Consider the following 19,207-nt stretch of genomic DNA (forward strand, 5'->3'; position numbering starts at 1 on the left):
GGAACCCGTGTCCCCTGCATTGGCAGGCGGATTCTCAACCACTGCACCACCAGGGAAGCCCCCACCCCATTTCTTAATCTACCCCCATCTCTAAAGATTCATTCATTTATTATACGGTCTTCAAGTGTTTGTTTATTTGCAAATACTAATATTCACATATTTCCCTACCTTCTCCCCTTTTCTTACACGAAAGGAAATATACTAGATACCTTGCTTTTTATCATGTAATATGCCCTAGAAAATATTCCATATCAGTACTTAGAGAACTTTCTCATTCTTTTTTTTTTTTTAAGCTGGTGTGGATGTAACATAATTTATTTAAAGTGTCCCCTGCTGATGAGCATTTGAGTTGCTCCTAATCATTTGTTACTGCAAAAGCTGCAGCAATTAATCACCCTGCACCTATGTCATTTTTAAAGATGTGTGCAGGTATATCTGTTGGATAAATCCTTAAATTGAGACTTTGGGTTGGGTTAAAGCATTACTGCTTCTGCAGTTTTGTAGGTATTGCCAGATTCCCCTCAGGAGGGCTGTATCATTTTGCACTTCCATCTGCCATGTATGATGGTGCCTCTTTCCCCACAGGTTAGCTAACACAACATGTTGCATCAAACTTTTGATTCTTGCAAATCTCACGGGGAGAAATGGCATTTCAGTAGAGTTTTCTCCAGTTTTTGAAAATTTTGCACTTCTTCTAATTTCTTTAACACATTAATAATAGTTTAATAATAGTTATTTTAAAGTTTGTGTCTGCTAAATCCAATATTTGGATCATTCTGTCATCTGCTTCTATTGGTTGTTTATTCTCTTGTTGGTCACATTTCTGCATGTCTAGTAATTTTGCATTGTATGCCAGTATTTGTGCATAAAGAAAGAGGCTCTAGGCCTTCCACGATGGGGCCATGCTTTGTTCCAGAGTGTCTATTCCAGTAAATAATAATAATAATAATAAAGCATTGCCCCATCATGGAAGAGGTTGATCATCTCATATCAGTTTTCCTAAGCAGATGTTACTCCTTCCAATAGACTCCTTTTCAATAGAAAGGAACTTTATTTCAGTAAAGTTTTCTTGAATTTTAGTTTTAAATACTTGTTCTGTTCCTTTATTTCCATTTTCTTCCTCAGGGACTCCGATCCGATTTTACCTATGTTGGACATACACACCTGAGAAACAGGCACTAGGTGTTTTAGTTAGATTGTTTTTAGTTTTTTATTACATTTCTCTCCAAAAGGTATCTTGGGAGTTTCTTTCTTATAGGGAGATGATGACAGCCTAGTTCCAGTCTTTTCACTTTTCCACCTCACAAAACCCTGTAGGAACAATATAGAACTAGGCATAGAGAAAATCTACAAACTCTAAAATATGTAACGGTGGGCCAGACCACCCTAAACCAGCAGAATGAGTATGGAAAGCCACAACTGGGAAATCAGCATGGCTGGAACAGTGGGGTGGTTATAGTCTGTTCAGTTTTTATTTTACAAAACTCACGACACTTGATCATTTCCTAATATTCCTCCCTCCCTTGCTGCCCCCTAGGCTGCAGGCTGGTGTTCTGTTTGTTCATTTGTTTGCTTTTTGGCCATGCTGTGTGGCACGTGGGATCTTAGTTCCCCAACCAGGGATCAAACGTAGTCATCGTTTTATTGAAAACACTTGTCCAAAAAAATCACTCAGAAAGCTCAGAAGAATTCAGAAAACTTTTAACAAATTTCAAACACACGCAAGATAGAATCACTCTGAGTAGGGGAAGTGGAGGGTTGATTTGACACTCAAGAGCCTCATCAAAAGTAGCAGAGACTGGTGGAGGTGGGGGAGCCACATACACCGACACGTGTGCACTCACACAGCTTGATGAAGGGCAGGGCACAGACTATCTTGGTCTAGATAACTGTTTCTTCCTTCAGCAGTGTCTCCCTCTGTATGGAGCTCAGTTCTCCTCCCAAACTCTCCACGTTTTCCAGGTGCGAGATCTCTTGGGTCTCCTCAGTACTCTGGGAAATGGGCAACAAATGACAGCTAAGGCAGGCTGTTTCTTGAACGAGGCAGATGGCACCTGGGTGACAGCAAAAGTTTGGGTCAGGTGAGAGAGAGTGTCAAGCTCATAGTGGGGAAATCTAACAAGAGTCGGCCACATGAAACTGGAACTGCAAAGTTACCTGCATTGACTGAGATTTCACAAACACAGGCTAGCTGTTATGTGGGTCTGCAGCTAAACTAACAATACCTAAGTATTTTGGTTGTGATCCTAGGGTAGTTCTGCACCCAAGCACCGGGCAGAAGCAAATGCAAATCCTTTTTTGAGGAAACACTTTAAATACAGGCCTCAAATAATTTCCAACAACGACAACAAAAAAATATTCCAAGGAAAATGAGTTCACAGTCAAAATCCACAGACCATACCAAGAAACAAGGTACCACAGCAAGAGCCTATAGAAACAGCTGTAGAAACAGCAGCAAATAATTCAGTTGTTAAACTTATAAGACACAGAATATAAAATAAGTATGTTTAACATGTATAGTAAAAATATATTCAGAGAACAGATTTTAAATATGAGGGAAAAAAGCATAAAAATAACAAGATTTACAGGAAAATACAACTTCTAGTTATAAAATAGATTAACTGAAATAAAAATTTAATGGCTAGGTTAAATAGATCAGACACAGCTAAAAAGTGAATGGGTAGGGACTTCCCTGGTGGTCCAGTGGTAAAGAACCCACCTTGCAATGCAGGGGACGCGGGTTTGATCCCCGCTCAGGGAACTAAGATCCCACATGCGGTGGGGCAAGCAAGCCCGCGTGCCACAACTACTGAGCTCGCGTGCCTCAACTACAGCCTGCGTGCCGCAAACCACAGAGACCACGGCACTACAACTATAGAGCCCACACGCCCTGGAGCCTGTGCGCCACAACTAGAGAAAAGAAAACCCACATGCCACAACTAGAGAGAAGCCCACGTGCCACAACTAAGACCCAATGCAGCCAAAAATACATTTTAAAAAATAATGATAATAATAAATAAATCTTTTTTAAAAAAGCGAATGGGTAAAATTGAAGATACATCTATATAAGTTATTCAGAATGCAGCCCAGAAAGACAAAGACAGAAAATATGAAAGAGAAATTAAGACACACAGGATAGAGTAACAAAGTCTAACAGAAATCTTCCTAGAGTTCCACAAAGGACAAAGAGAAAGGGAAAGAAAATGGGGAGGAGATAAAAATGTTTTAGAAATGCTGAAAGATATCACTCCTCAGCTTCAGTTCACACATCAAATCATAACACAAACATCCATACCCTGCAAAATACCAAAAAAATTCTCAGAGAAAAAAAAGTTGCCTCAAAAAGAATGATATGTTTAAAGAGAGCCAACTTCTCAACAATAAGAACAGAAGTGGGAAAGTAATAGAATAATGTCTTGAATGCTGAGAGAATAACTGTTAACTTCAAAATGTATATTCAGGGCTTCCCTGGTGGTGCAGTGGTTGAGAATCTGCCTGCCAATGCAGGGGACACGGGTTCAAGCCCTGGTCTGGGAAGATCCCACATGCTGCGGAGCAACTAGGCCCATGAGCCACAACTACTGAGCCTGCGCGACTGGAGCCTGTGCTCTGCAACAAGAGAGGCTGCGATAGTGAGAGGTCCGCGCACCGCGATGAAGAGTGGCCCCCACTTGCCACAACTAGAGAAAGCCCTCGTACAGAAATGAAGACCCAACACAGCCAAAAATAAATAAATAAATAAATAAAAATTTTTTTAAAAATGTATATTCAGCAAAACTTTAATAAACAAAAATGAAAGATAATTTCATACAAACAAAATATGAGATAGTGTATCTCTAACTGACCCTCATTAAAAAAGCTAAAAGAAAAAAAATGATATAAATGAACTTATTTACAAAACAGTAACAGACTCACAGACATAGAAAACAAACTTATGGTTACCAGGAGGGAAGGGTTGAGGGAGGGATAGTTAGGGAGTTTGGGACTGACAGGTACACACTGCTATATCTGAAATGGATAACCAACAAGGACCTACTGTATAGCACAGGGAACTCTGCTCAGTATTATGTAACAACCTAAATGGGAAAAGAATTTGAAAAAGAATAGATACATGTATAAATGAATCACTTTGCTGTACACCTGAAACACAACATTGTTAATCAACTATACTCCAATATAAAATAAAAAGTTAAAAAAAAAATCATTATAAAGGATGTACTTCAGGATAATGATCTTAGATAGAAGGTCTGAGGTTTGATGAGCAGCTAAATGGGTAAATATGTGGGTAAATTTAAAGAAGTATTAAATGCATAAAATAATAATAATAATAATGTATAGAATTTTTAAAAAAACAGAAGAAACCAAAACACTGGACAAAATAGCATATAAGTTGGGGAGGAGGGTCCTTGAACTATTTATGAAGAGAATAAATATGCTGATTAACTAAGCATGTTAAAATGTCAAGAGTAACTATGACACAAATGAAAACAGACCATATAATTTCCAAACTAATGAGGGAGGAAATGTAATGAGAATTATATACATAAAATTCAATCAACCCAAAGCAAGGCAAGTGAGGTAATGGGTGGGGAGCAGAAAAAACTGAAAGCACAAACTAAGGTGGTAGAAAAGATACAAATACATCAGTAGTCACAATAAATGTAAATCAACTAAATGCTCCAGATAAAAGACAAAGGTTATAATAAGACTAGATGAAAAAATCCAATCATAAGCTATCTATAAGAGACATCCAAAACGTGAAGACAGAGACAGGTTTAAAGTAAAAGACATAACAGGCAAATAATAACCTAAAGAATGTAGAGGTAGTTATAGTAATATCAGATAAAACAGAAAGCATTATAAGAAATAAAAAGTATCACAGCATGATGATAAAAAGTTCAATCCACTAGTAAAATATAGCAATTCTAAATCAAGGTTTAAACAAGATAATAAAAAAGCTTGATATAAAGTTTATAGATAAAAGGTTGCATTCAACATGAGACATGAAAATGGACCTCAGACTAGGCTATAAAGCAAGTCAATAAATCTGAAAATATTAGGACTATATAAACCATGATCTCTCATCAAATTGAAACTAAGTTAAAATCATTATCACCAAGATACAATAAAAATTCTATGCTTAGAAATTTAAAAGTATACTTTTAAATAATTCATGAATCAAAGAAAAAATCATAAGGGGAACAAGAAAATATCTGAAATCGAACAACAACAAAAGATATTACACATCAAAATGAGAGCCGCAAATAAAGATGCAATTCTTAGAGGGCAATTGAAGCTTTAAATGCCTACTTAGAAAAGAAGAAATAATCAATGAGCTTAGATCCTGATTTAGGAAGCTGAAAAAGGAACAGCAGAATAAACACAAAAAAAAGTAGTAGGGAGGGAAGTTCAAAATAAGAAGCAAAAAGTAATTAAATAGAAAACAAACAAGGTTTGTTTTCAAGAAAGCTAAAAAGCTGGTTCTTTGAAAACACTAAAAAAAACTGATAAACCTCTGACAAACATAGCAATGAAAAAAGAGAAAATTAGGTATGAAAAAAGTACATAACTACAGGGACTTCCCTGGTGGCGCAGTGGTTAAGAATCCACCTGCCAATGCAGGGGACACGCTTCAATCCCTGGTCCGGGAGGATCCCACATGACACGGAGCAACTAAGCCCACGCGCCACAACTACTGAGCCTGCGCACTACAGCCCGCGAGCCACAACTACTGAAGCCCGCGTGCTGCAACTACTGAAGCTCACGCACCTAGACCCCGTGCTCCACAACAAGAGAAGCCACCACAATGAGAAGCCCGCGCACCACAACGAAGAGTAGCCCCCTCTCACCGCAACTAGAGAAAGCCCGCACGCAGCAACGAAGACCCAACGCAGCCAAAAAAAAAAAAAAAATTAAAAAAAAAGTATATAACTACAGATGCAGCACAAATTAAAAGTTAAAACAGAAAACATTTTGAGTAATTTTATGTCAATAAAATTTAAAACTTAGATAAAATGTAAAAATTTAGAGAAATATATAAATTACCAAAACTGACTCAAGAAGAAATAAAATATCTGAATAGTCCTATAATCATGAAAGAAACTCAGTCATAAACTTAAAATTCTCCCATAGAGAAATGCCATGCTTCTATAGGAAAGCTTAGTTATACAATTAAATACTCAAGGTGGTAAAAATGAATGAAGCTTAGTTCCTCATATTAACATGGAGGAATCTCAAGATTATGCTGATCAAACATAGCAAACTCCAGAAGAAAAAATACAGTTTGATTATATTCATATGAAGTTTTAAAGCATGCAAAACTAAATAATACATTGTTTCAGGATATATATATGTAGTAAACATGATTGGCATAAATTTCTGAAGAATTGAATCCAGAGGGGAGAGAAGAGGAAGAGACCAGGAACAGCCACATGGTAGAGGGGGGAAGACTTCAAAGATATTGAATACTTAATGTTCTAACATGTTTCATTAATTTTCGCAAACCCATTTTTTTCACATTTTAAAATCTCTGAAATGAGGATGTACCTTACAAGCTCTAGCACCTTAGAATTATACTTGGTATCAATTTTTCTTTCTCAGTGGTACATAAAATAAGGATGTAACTTATAAACGATGGATTTGACAAAACGTGGCTAGTTCTTAAACTATACGGTGGAAATATGGATGTATAGTTTATTTATAATTACTTGTATCTTACAGATATATTATAAACATTCTTTGTTATATATTCAATGTATAATAAAATCAAGTTAAAATAGGCTCTGATCATGGGTCAGGTTAAAATAGTGGGAAGAGGATTAGGAGTAGGGACAAAATTAGATGGGATTAAGAATTTCGATGATGATGGTTGGTAAAGAAAAAGCGATTGAGTGAGGAATAAGATCACAGATTTCAAGATAAAGAGACAGGAATAGAAAGCCTTAGGAACAGGGATGGTGGTAAGGGAGAGTGTGAAAGTGTGCAAGTTTGGTTCTGAAGTCAAGGAGCATAAGAATGGGCAGGACGAGGGTGGGGGACAGGGCTGAGGCCCTAGAGCAGTCCTGTCAGTAGAACCTTCTGCATCCGCACCATCCAGTGTGGAAGCCACTAGGCACATAATAACGTGGTTTTTGACCATGTGAAGTGTGGCTGGCGTGACTGAGGAACTCAATTTCTAACTTGATTTCATTTTAATGAAAGTTAAATAGCCACAAGTGACTACGGTTTTGAACAGCACAGCTCTGGAGCGTCCACAGCTCCTGAATCCAGACAGAGGGCAGGGAGAGGGCACCAGCCCTGGGACACTCACCCGCCACTAGGAATAGAAGGATGCTAAAGCCCAGGACGTAGTAAGGCCACTGCACGAAGGACTGCGGGGGGCTGGGCTTCGTCCGCAGGCTCCGGATCTCCAGGGCGTGCAGCGACAAGGCCAGGAAGGCACAGGCCCCTGTGGGTCACAGGGCGGCAACCTTGCTCTCCTCCCGTGGCTCCCACCTCCACTCCAGCCTCCCTGCACCTGTGTGGCTCCTGCCCGCACCCCTTGCCCCTTCAGAGCCAATAACCTCCACCCCACATGCCTGTCTCGCCCTCCTTCCCAACTCATCTCAAAGCCCGTGTGCCTCACCTCCCAGGGGCCCCATGATCAGAAATCCCTTTCCCGGGTACCCTCTGTGCCTGTGCTCTTGGCTGACTCCAGATGGGGCCCCCTGGGTGTGACGCTTTGGACGAAACTCAACCTGATTTTCCCACTGTGAGCGTTCCACCTCCTCCATCTGATGGGAGCCTCCCAGGGTAGGGCCTTGGTCAGCCTTTTAAAGTCAAAAGGTTCCAGAGGGCAGAGATGATCTCTTCCATTCGTTCATCCAAGAAACATTTGTATTTCATTTATATTCTATATTTCAATTATATTATAACCCTGTACCAGATTCCATGACAGTTGCTGGGATAGAGATTATGGGAAAAAGACCCCCAGACAGATGACACCAAGGCAAGGCTGTGAGGACTGTGCCCGCTGGGAGTGCAGAGCTAGGATGAGCCCCAAAGCGGGGGGGTCACAAACCCTGAGGGGGCGGGCTGGGGTGGGCTACTTCACTGAGAGGGCAGCGGAGGAGAGGGGCCCTAAAAATCCCCTCTCCAGAGACCACCCCCCCCTCCGTCTCCGGCTGTCTCCCCAGATCCCCCACCCACACGGCTGGGGCCCGCCTTTTGCTCCCCACCTGTGAGGAAGCTGATGAAGCCTGACACAAGATTGTGCTTCCGGGTCCTCGGAAAGAGCCGAGATGCAAAGGACACCATGACAACGGTGGTGAGGAAAGACAAGATGACGGCGGACAGCAGGAAAACACGGCCAATGATGATGTAAACTGCAGGGGAGGGAGGGAGGGTGGGCTGGCGCCGGGCACCCTGGCCCAGAGGGCAGAGCCCTGCAGAGCCTGGGCAGGGGTGGCCCCGGAGCCTGGTCGCCATCAGGTCCCAAAGCGTGGCCTGGGACCAAGGCTCCGACCCGGCAGCTTTGCCCCCAAGCATGCCCTGGGCCCACCATCTTGTTCCCCATGACATGAAAAAAAAATTAGATGGGCAATTTCAGACACTGAAATTATTAACCAATTCTTAACAAATACTGTTATGTGAATCTGGTTGTATCAAAGCATATGGGAAAACCATGTATTGTTTGGGAAAAAATGGTGGCTTTAATAAACAACATAAAATGAAACTGTCGTGATAAAATTTGTTGCATGTGGAAATGTGAAGAATTGCATCTGCATCGGTCACACTGAAATAAGTCACTGGTGGAAAGTCAGAACTTTGTGAGGTCAGGATATTCTGAACTCTGCAAGGGAGTCCCTCACACCCCTATTTAATTATCCACGTTACTAGGAGTAGTGAAACAGACCGAGGATCGAGGGGAATTCATTCTCCTGCTGTTGGCATGATTCAGACCTTGTTAAGGTGAGTCTGCATGACCTCCTGAGTGTGCAGAGGTGAGCGGCTGGGGGAGGGACAAAGGTGTTGAAGACCCAGATACTCTAGAACCTACCCTGGGGTTAAACCAGAGGTTCTCTAGTAAGGGCAGTACTGCCCCCACAGGGGATGTCCGGCAATCCCAGGAGGTAACGGTGGGCGTCACAACTAAGGGGGGGGCGCTAATGGACTCTAGTGGGGAGAAGAAGGCAGGGGCGAATTCGGTTCTGTCCTAGCTGCCCCCACAGTCCTCTGTCACCCCCCAACGCCCATGCTGGCCCCGTCTCCCTCGCCCCCATCCCCGCCCCCATCCCCGCCTCCATCCCCCCTACCCGGTAAGGGTCGAGGCTTCCAGCACTTGATATGGAAGCAGTTCTCAAACAGGCCACTGAAAAACACTTCCTGGGACTCCTCGTTCACCAGACGAACCCAGAAGGGGAAGATGGAGACCAGCAGTATAAGCAGGTAGCCCAGGGAGGTCAAGGCAGGGGCTATGGCCCAGGTGAACCCCTTCATGTCTTTGTCCTCTAATGTCAGCATCACCTGGGGAGGGAAACAATGAGGGGGGGGGGGTCTCACGCGGCACGGGGTGAAGGAGATGATGCCCATGGACATGTTAGCACACGTGAGGCTCGAGAAATGTTGATTTCTGTGCCTTGATTAACCTTACAGCCTTACAGACCTCTTCAGTAGGCCTAAACAATGCATAAAACATTTTCTGCCACTAATTCACTGGGCAATCTTGAGCGTGTGAGGTCCCTTCCTTGAGCCTCAGTTTCCACCTCTGTAAAATTTCCACCTCTCCCAGCTCTAAAGTTCTAACCTCTCAGTTCTGTGGACACCCACCCACTGGCCACAGAAGAACCTCTCCAGTCAGCTGTCAGCTACTATGTGCCTTTTGAGATTTCAGAATGAGGACCAGGGCAGAGATTAAAACCAGGGCCTGAAGTGCCTTTACTCAGTGACTGGCCTTCTTGCCTCCGGACCTGGGGTGTAGACAGACAGGGGTCCACCTGGCCTGGAGGAACCCTCTGCTGAAAAATGAGCAGAAAATATGCACACAGAAAGTTTTAAAAATAGTTTTAGAGTTTCACAGACCCTCCTGAAGCCCTAGGTACCCTCTAGGCCTGGAGGTCAAGACCCTCAGTTAAGGATCCCTCATAACTCCTCCATCACCACCAGCTGTCATTAAGGATGTCTTCTTGGAAGGAGCACCTGCAATGCGGAAGCAAAGTGCCGACAGCTGGATTTGGTTCTGGAAGCCCGTGACCATGTCCCAGCTTTATCACTTGCTGGCTGGGTAACCTCGGGGAACTGGCTAAAACTCTCAGGACCTTGGGTCCCCATTTGGAAAAAAGAGGAAATAACACCTGCCTAGTAAGGTCCTTGCGAGGGCCAAGTGAAGTGGTGCCAGCGAAGTGTCAAGCACAGTGCTTAGGGCCCAGCGTTGGGTTAAAGTTGGAGGGTGAGGGGCCGCCCACTTCTCCTAACATGCAAACATTCCTGAGGGAAATTCACATTCACAACCTAAGGGCAAATGTATTCAACCAGTCTGCTTTCCTCTCCAGGCTAGCAGGGGAAGGAGAGGGGCGGTTGGAAGCCTGGGTGCGGCAGGCAGGGCGGGCCCTGTCCCGGTGGCCCCCAATGACCCTGGCCACACGGCGGTGCAGAATGGCGACATCAGGGGGTGAGAGAGAGACAGGACATGGGAGGTGGAGGACACCCCAAGACAACAGCCCTTCTTTCCAAGTCGTGCCCAGAGCCAGGCCTGGAGGCTCCTGCCTAAGCAGACTGCTTGGCGGCACCAAGCTGCAGCTGCGCGCTGCTGTGGGCAAGACGAGGCCCTCGGAGTGAGGGGTTTCCCCCTCCTCTCTGCCCCTGTGTGTGCCCACGCGCCGGGGCCCCTCCACGCTCCCCATGCAGACGCCCCTCTCACTGCAGCCGGGGGCAAGGAGTGTCTCTGAGGCTTTGAGATCTGCTGATCACCACAGCAGAACAAGCCTGGTGGTACAGGGCAGAGGAAATCTGCTGTCTATAAGAGGGTTAACAACTGTTAACCTTCGACTGCTGTCAGAGTGCTTGGAAACTCTCTAAGGCACTCTCTCCTCTTTCTGTTGTTCATTACTTTCTTTTTTTCAGGGCTTCCCACCTGAAAAATTTATCCTGCCGTCTCTGCAAAGCTTCCCTTTCGATCTTTCCTCCACCCTCTGGGCAGTACTGATGAGTCACCTGAACTTCAGGGCCTCAGTGTCCTTTACTCTAAGAGGATGAAGACCAGAGAGCCTTGAGTCCTGGCTCTAAAGCTCTCCAGGTAGGAGTCATGGCGGCATCTTGACCCCCATCCTCTGGATGGAATGGAGAACCCTGGACATTTTCCGTTGATGGTCTGAGCCTCTTCCTGCCCCCCCCCCCGCCCCCCACTGAACCTCAACGTGTCTAAAGCTGACCTCGGTGTCTTCCCTGTTTTAGTCACCCTCTCCACCCCCACGCTCTAGCCTGGAGCTCATGCTGGCTTCTCTGTTCCTCCCACACTTCCACCTCGTCAGCATTCCTCACCTTCTCAGTTTTTCTTTCATAAAGTTTCCCACACACCCAGCCTCCTGCCTCCACACCCGCCATGTCTCCCTCCGTTCCCGGAACACCACAGTCACCCCAAGAACCTCCAGCCTTTCCCGGGGGAAGGGGGGTGCTGTGCCCTCACTTCACCTCTAGACCTTTTAAATCCCACATCTTCTGCAAAGCTCAGCTTGGTCCTGTCCACTCCACGGACGCTCCCAGCCACCAGCCATTAACGATTCATTCCACAAAAGTGAACTGTGTACTTACCGGGCGCCCCATGCCCAGCTTAGGCCAATGGGGAGAATCAGGGATGAAAAAAGACAGGAACTCGCAGGCTCTTGGTAACTACTGGGGAGAAGAGACACAGAAACTTGTCACGAGGTACAGCGCTTTCCCTCCCACCCCCCGGGGTGACTGAGAGGCCAGGCGCCACCTCCTAGCTGTCTGTCCCCTTGCCCACCCCAGGCTGCTCTCCCGTGAGCGGGACCTTGTGGGCCTTTCTCCGGGGATAGGCCAGCGTCCTGCATGGAGCAGCCCTCAGTGCTGGTTCTGGACGGCTGTGCGCCAGGGATATACAACTGGGGGACACACTGATATAAGCCAGACTCAAAGGACCATAGACATGTTCATATAAAGGGGGATTTGCAGAGCCCTTTGTACTGATGGGGAAACAGCTGGAAAGAAGAACGGACTGGTCCAGGATCCCAGGCTCGGTCAGAGTGGAGGCAGGGACCACAGTCTTGCACAGCTGCCCCTCCCTCCTCACCTCCTCACCAGTCGCCACTGGCCAGCGGTTCAGTTCGGGATTCCCAAAAGCGGGGGTCAGGGAGAGAGAATGGGGGGAACAGAAAACTGCCAACTTTTTACTTTGCCAAGGGCATTCAAAACAAAGCAAAACTACTGCCATCTACTATCACCAATTGTTTTCATTATTATTTTGAAAAGGACCTATGGCACTGGAAAGTAGAAGAGCTGCATGCTCCGTGGGGCCTGGGTTCCCGCCGGCAGAGTCTCCCTGAGCCATCGCGCCGCAGCCCGAGGGCAGCCCTGTCACCGGCCCAGGCCCTGCGCATGCCAGGGACAGCTGAGAACTACACAGGGCGAAGACCGCGAGGAGCAGCATAAAGTGCATCTCAGGCTGGACCGGGAAGAGACCAGGAGGGAACCGTCTGGGCCGCGAGGAGCCTCACTCCCCACTTTTCCCGCCAGTAATTTGCGGCTACTTGGGCTGCAGACTGGCTTAGGTTCCGTCAGAGGTTCCTTCCTCCTGACCACCCTCCACCCTTCCGTGGCCCCAAAGCCCCAGTGACATTTTCCAGACCCAAAGATGGGTCCTGACCTGGCCATCAGCCCCCAGATCCAGCCCCGCAGGTCCCAACAGCCGGCCGGTAATGTTTGGGGTTTGGGGGGCCTCTTCCTCTTCCTCGCCCTCCCCCTCCCAACCCGTGGCTCCACCTCCGCTCGCCACCGCCCCCCCACTGTTTCCCGTCCCTCTGCCGAGGCACCGTTGGGGTCTCCCGGTCTCCCGCTCTCCCGGGCGGGGCTTCCCTCCAGGCGGCCCGCGGTCCGGCCCTTCCGTTGGCCCCCGAGGCCCGGCGAGGGTCTGCTCCGTCTCCCGGCAGAGCCCACCGAGCCCTCGGGGCCATGCAGGGGAGGGCGGGGGTCTCACCTCTCGGCCCGGCCGCCGCCCGCCGCTGACCTGGCCCTCGGCTGGGGGAACCTGGCCTCCGGGGTGGTTCGCGGTCCCGGCCTCGCTCACCGGTGTGCGGAACAGAGTGGGGGCTGGAGCAACCTGAAGTCCGCGGATCTGAATTCGGATTCCAGCTCTGCCATCACCAGCAGGATGACCTTGGGTGAGTTACTTCTCCTTCCTGGGTGTCAGTTTTCTCATCTGTGAAACGGGAATGATAATAGTAACTCCTCCCGTGGGATGGCTGGAAGTGCCTGGAAGACACGTCGCTGTGGACTCCGCAGAGAGGCAGCGCTACACAAACAGCAGCCTGGACCGCGAGCCTGGAAGAAGCCCGAGTTTCCTGACTACCCAAGGCCCTGCCAGTTCGCTCCCCTTCCCCAGGACCCTCGCTCACCCCCCTCCCCCACTCCCAGGCCCTCCCTCGCCCTTGCCCTGCGCATGCGTTCTGATCGCCTTCAGGCCCCCGCCCCCGGCCCTCACATTCCTCCGCTCTTCTCTGCCCTCGCGTCTTAAGGCTGACTGCACCTCTCACCACGTGGGCTGGTTTTAAACTTTTAAACTTAGGCTCTTCCAAGAGAGGCACTCTGGCTCCTGGCCCAGGGGGTGGGGTGGGGGGCTGGTTCGAGTGGCAAGAGCGGCCACACTTGGAGCCGGATAAGTCACCAGCCCCCCTTGCTTTGAGTCTACGCCCACCAAGGAAACGCATTTGTTAACTCCTAAGATTTTTAAAAGCCAGGACCATGTCTGCCACCTCCTCACACCTCTCCACTAGGGCCAGCACATATTCAAAGACAACAGGAAGGGATGAGAGCTGATGAACCACTAATCTATTGAATCACCTATCATGTGAGAGGCATAGGAAAGGCCCTTTTACTAGTCAGGATTCTATCTGTCCTAAGGTTCAGACCCCGATTTGTAAGCGCTCAGGCAAGACAGGGGTCTTTATTGGCTTAGCTGGGGCAGGGCAGAGTACAGCTGGGGAGGCCTGGAGCCAGGCCAGGGAGACCCCCTCTGCCCTGATCTCAGAGAGATGGCTTTGATCCCCTCCACCCCATAGGCTATCATCCTCCAGGCGGCAGGGGATACAGTCAACTTCCAGACTCACATCCCCACATTTAGCCACCTGAGGGAAAAAGAATATTTTCTTCACCCTATTCCCACCCCTACTTGGTTGGAAATTTCCCAGGGAAGCATTCTGATTGGCTCAGCTCTGGTCAAAAGCTCATTCCACTCTGGCCAAAGAAGATGACTCAGCTGTGCCCCACAGAGGCCGGGCAGGTTGAATCATCTAAGAAGCCGGCGATTTGGACCACTTATCTGGAGCAGCGTAGAAACTTTCTAAAAGGAAGTGAACACCTTTGTAAATGGTGTTCTCAGAAGAAGGGAGAAGTTATGGCAGACCGTGACATCATCATCATATGCACTCTATGTCATACTTTTTTACACAGCAAATCCAAATCATGGGCATTATTATGCCCAGGCTGCAGATGAAAAAACTGAGTCTCAGGTTAAGAACATGCCCAAACTATCACGTGGATGGTTGCTAAAGGGTCATGGATGACTACGAAAACCATCAGGCTGTAGAGGAACAGATTCTTCACATGGTGCTGGAGTTTATCATCCTCACAAATTACTAATTGCAAAAGGAAAACATATCTTTACATAGGAGAAATCTAGCAGTCACTACCTTAAACAAGTGAACAGACAGCGCTACTTGGGGTGGAATAATCTGACATCATGTGCCTCTTGAGGTGATAACAGTATGAAGGAGACATCACCTGTGAGGTATTCTTGCCAAAAATGTGTCATCAGGCCTCTAAAACTCTTTTCAGTTAAGAGAAAATACAGCGGGGCGAGAAGGAAGCTAACTACCACCGGAGGAAAACAAGGAAATCAATTTTGTAGAAAATTATAAAGGATAACTCTTCTTGACTCCTCCAAAAGTCACTGTCATTTAAAAAAAAAAAAAAAGTGGAACTATTCTAGATTAAAAGAAACTAAAGAGATATAAAGCCAAATGTAATGTGACCCTTGATTTTTTTTTCTGATTTGAAATAATCTAACTATAAAACACATTCTTGGGGCAACTAGGGAAAATCTAAATAGAGAGTCCATTTTAGATGGTATTATGGAATTAAATTCTTTTTCTTAGGTATGTTAATAGTGTTGCGATTATGTAGGAGAATGACCTTACTCTTAGGAGACACATGCCATAGTATTTAGGGTGAAGGTTATATCTGAGCTTACTTTCAAATGATTCAGAAAAAAAGCATATAGATAGAAAGCAAATATGGAAAAATGTTAATACTGTCCATCTAAGTGGAGGATATATAGGGTGTTCATTATTCTATTCTTTCAAGTTTCCTGTATATAAATCAGACCAAAAAGTCAGAAAAAATAAAAAGAGACCTTGTCTAAGAACACAAATAGCTGGAAGCTGAACCCGGGTTTATCACTCAGCCACTCAAACACAAGTGCTTTCTCTAATGACAGAGGCCAGGATAGGTGAATATGGTCCCTGCCCTCATCGAGCTTGCAGCAAGCGCAGAAGACAGGCAACTGAATAAATCATTTTTTTAAAGTGTGCTTGGTGCGCAAAAAGCATAGCATGCTACGGCAATTGCAGAGGGCAAACAATTCAGTCCAAAGGAAGACCTGCCAAGAAAGCCCTTCTAGACAGAATCTTACTCCCAAAAAAGGATTGCAATGTGCGAAGACTTTTACCTGCTCTACAGCAAGAAATACTGTACATTATACTCTGCACACATGCTCCCTTGTGCACAAACAGAAGTCTGACTTACCTTTGTGATGGATGTTTTCTACTCCATTCTAGTTCTGCCTACTTTTTCCTTTTACCCTTTGCTGCTCTTAACTCATTACAATAAATTAATTTTAAGACCCCCTAGTGGCTCTTGACCTACATTTGAAAAATACTATGTTCAAGGACCCAGTGAATTTCAGAATGACTGGGAGAAGGGGAGGCCACAGAGGGCTGGAGAAGTCAGCGGGCAGAGCTGGGATTTGAAGGGTCTTGATTTCATCCTGAGGTCCATGACGGGCCTCTGGTGGGATTAAAGCAGTCCCATGTGGGTGCCACTGCCAAAATTCATCTTCCTCCTCCTCCTATCTCCCTGAGAAATGGACTATTTCCTGCCAGATCAATAAACAAAGGATGTCACAGTCGTCAACGATTGCAGCCCTCCAACGTGAGCTGAGGAAACTCAGGGCTGAAAAGAACACCTGCCATCTAGCAGCCATCAGACTGCAGCCTCTCCCTGTGATGAACCCTGAGGAAACTCAGGATGTCAGACTACTGGCCCCAGATAACTGAGGTGCACAGCAAATGAATGATTTCAGTGAGCCAAGACTCTTGCATCCTCCCATACATAGAAAAGCTAAATTCCTTGAGATATCTGGTTTTCTTTAACAATAATCTTTTGATGTACCAACAACCGGTCCTTTGTTGCCAAACTCCTATATATCCTGGCTCCCCCTCACCTCCTCGGAGCAGTTTCTCAGAGTTATCTGAAACGCTGTTCCCCCGGGGCTGCAGTCCTTATTTTGCCCCAAATAAAACTTAACTCGCAGCTCTCACGTTGTGCTTTTTTTTTTTTTAAGTCAAGATCCTTATTGCCCAAAGACTCCTACCCCTTCAACCAGAGCATAGGAAATGCCTCTCACCCCGGGGGCCCAAGGCTGTGTTCAACGTATGGCTTGGGACTGCCAGGCCAGCCCCTCCCAGGACTGAACGATTTAGAAAGTGTGTATAAGTTTAGGTTATAGTCTCCTCTGGAAGCATTTTCATGTTTTCCCGGGTCTAGGGTAGGGGAAGAGGCAAGGGAACAGGGAACTGTCTGCTGGAAAAGTAGGTAGAGAGCCCATGAGCTGGGGCTGGAGTCTTTAGAGTTCTGACTCCCCCAGGCTCTGTGCTTCCTTGGTCCCGAGCTCCAAAGGGAAAACCCAAAGTTACCCAAACCATAGCTTTACTGCACAGGACAGAACCAGAACCCGGCAATGAGCAGGCCCTGAGGGCGCCCACCCAATAGCTGGCTCCACCCCCAGCACAACAGTCCCTCCCATCGCTCCTTCCACCTGGCCTGGGACACCCTGTCTGTCTCCTCTCACACAGGCCCCGGAGTCTCTCCGTACTCCCAGCCCAGCCCTCTTGCCAGCCCCTCAGTGACTAAGCCACCAGATCCTGTGTGGTCTCTTTGTGTCCTCTTAGCACCTGTGAAGCATTGGTAACCTCTACTGTATAGATTCTCAACCTTGGTTGCACATTAGAATTACTTGGGAGCTTACAAAACCCCAAAGTCCAGGCCATACCCCATACCAAATGTACACAACCTCAGAGACTGAGGCTCCAGTGCTTTGAAAGCTCCCCAGGTGATTCCAGTAGGCAACCCAAGCTGAGAATCTCTGCTCTACTGGGTCCTGCTGCAGCTAGGAGCCATGAGGGGCGGGGGAATGAGGTCACGATAGGTTCGGGTGATCCACCCTCCTGGTTTGCGGAGGACTGAGCGTTTTACTGGATGTGGGACGTTCGATGTTACGGCTGGGAAAGTCCTGGCAAACTGGGATGAGCTGGTCACCCTCGTGTTCACCTGAGCTCTAACGGCTTGATGAACTACTCTGTCCACTAGTAATATTTGTGCCTAAAGAACCAGAGCCCCGCTTGAGTGCTTTTGATACTGCTAGGCAAACTCTTTTCTCCCCTCTCCTGGCCTCCAGGGACACCTCCGCTCTTGAGGCCTGGCACGTGACCCCACACACTTACCTTGTCCTGGGGTGCCCTTCTCTGCCAGTCAGAATCCGACCTGGCCTTCAGACCCCACTCATCAAGCCCTGCCTTATTCCAGAAGCTTCTCAGACCCCACAGAAGGAAAGGGCCCTTTCTGTGGTATAAGGGGGTGGGAGGGACTCAAAGAGGGTCACATGCCAGATGGAGTAAGTGGGCCCACTGACTGAGGGCTCAGACCTGGCCTCACAGAGTCTACTCGGTGTCCAGATGTCAAGGTGACCCTTGTGTAGTGTGATAATCACCTACAGGAACAGGGGAGGAAGGTGGGGGAGTGCAGAGAAGCGTGGAGACAAACAGGAAGACTTTGGCTTCCAGTAAACAGATTCACTCCACAGCCACTGAACACCTGTGTGCATAGCACCAGACCAGGCAGGGAAAGGTATACAAGACAGAGGCAACATTCAATTTCAAGAGTCTACAACATTAAGTATAGTTTTCACCGATATTTTAGATAATCACTCATCCAGACTAACAGGAGGAAAAATAATCTGATTTTTTATAATCAAAACATAAGCGTTTAGAACAAAGTAGATATTTCTCTCAGATGCCTAGAATAAATCTAAAATATACTGCCTACTAGAGGTACTTTGGGAATCTCCTTTAATGATTAAAATATTCATGATAAATTTGTGCTCAAATTTTTGATTTTTTAAAATTTTACCAATCATGTATCACACTATTCAGCTACTTTGCAAACTTTTCCCTCGATAATTACACGGTAGTGAAGCTCTGCCTCAGGTTATGATGGAAGTTTTGTTATAAAGGAGTCTGAACAGTAGCTTTCCTGATAGGAAATCTTGAAGCTTATTATTGAGGTTCTTTTTTAAAAACAGCCAGAAGCTAACCATTTCTCTCTACCTAAACTTGAGATAAATGTGTACTTCTCATAGGATAGTAAGCATGTGTATGACTAGATTCAATCAGAGAAGGAAAACCACGGCCCAGTAAAGGCAAAAAAGAATCCTGGGGAAGGTAGACTAGTTTCATGTCCAGCTCCAGTGAGGTGAGTCAGCAGATCAGTGACATGTGTGAGCTACAAAATTACTGCTGCTTCTGTTCTGCCCTCCAACTCTCCCAAGAATCTCCCTTGTAGACCACACAAACCGAAAAATACAAGAAAGGGAAGTCTGACAAATGCAGTTCAGCCTACCAGAGTTGACACACAACAAAGCCCATGACATGTTATACTGAGA

General features: G+C 46.6%; 1 protein-coding gene across 5 annotated transcripts in view; it reads right to left on the bottom strand.

Moving 5' to 3' along the window:
• Window positions 1-1,680: 1,680 nt before the first annotated feature.
• Window positions 1,681-19,207, bottom strand: part of TMEM225B (transmembrane protein 225B) — a 29,099-nt gene continuing 11,572 nt past the window's right edge. Inside the window, exons 1-7 of one of the 5 annotated variants that reach the window (XM_059896961.1) lie at window positions 13,694-13,711; window positions 13,190-13,411; window positions 11,788-11,868; window positions 9,294-9,504; window positions 8,217-8,363; window positions 7,310-7,447; window positions 1,681-2,054 (exon numbers count right to left, since the gene is read on the bottom strand). In XM_059896961.1, coding sequence (XP_059752944.1) covers window positions 1,882-2,054; window positions 7,310-7,447; window positions 8,217-8,363; window positions 9,294-9,504; window positions 11,788-11,799 — 681 coding nt within the window. In that variant the 5' untranslated portion in view covers window positions 11,800-11,868; window positions 13,190-13,411; window positions 13,694-13,711 and the 3' untranslated portion in view covers window positions 1,681-1,881. Of the gene's footprint in view, window positions 2,055-7,309; window positions 7,448-8,216; window positions 8,364-9,293; window positions 9,505-11,787; window positions 11,869-13,189; window positions 13,412-13,693; window positions 13,712-19,207 lie in introns of those variants that run through there. The other 4 variants (XM_059896960.1, XM_059896962.1, XM_059896959.1 and 1 more) reach the window with 4 other exon arrangements.

Source organism: Balaenoptera ricei, chromosome 15 (assembly GCF_028023285.1).
Source record: "Balaenoptera ricei isolate mBalRic1 chromosome 15, mBalRic1.hap2, whole genome shotgun sequence".
Lineage (NCBI taxonomy): Eukaryota > Metazoa > Chordata > Mammalia > Artiodactyla > Balaenopteridae > Balaenoptera > Balaenoptera ricei.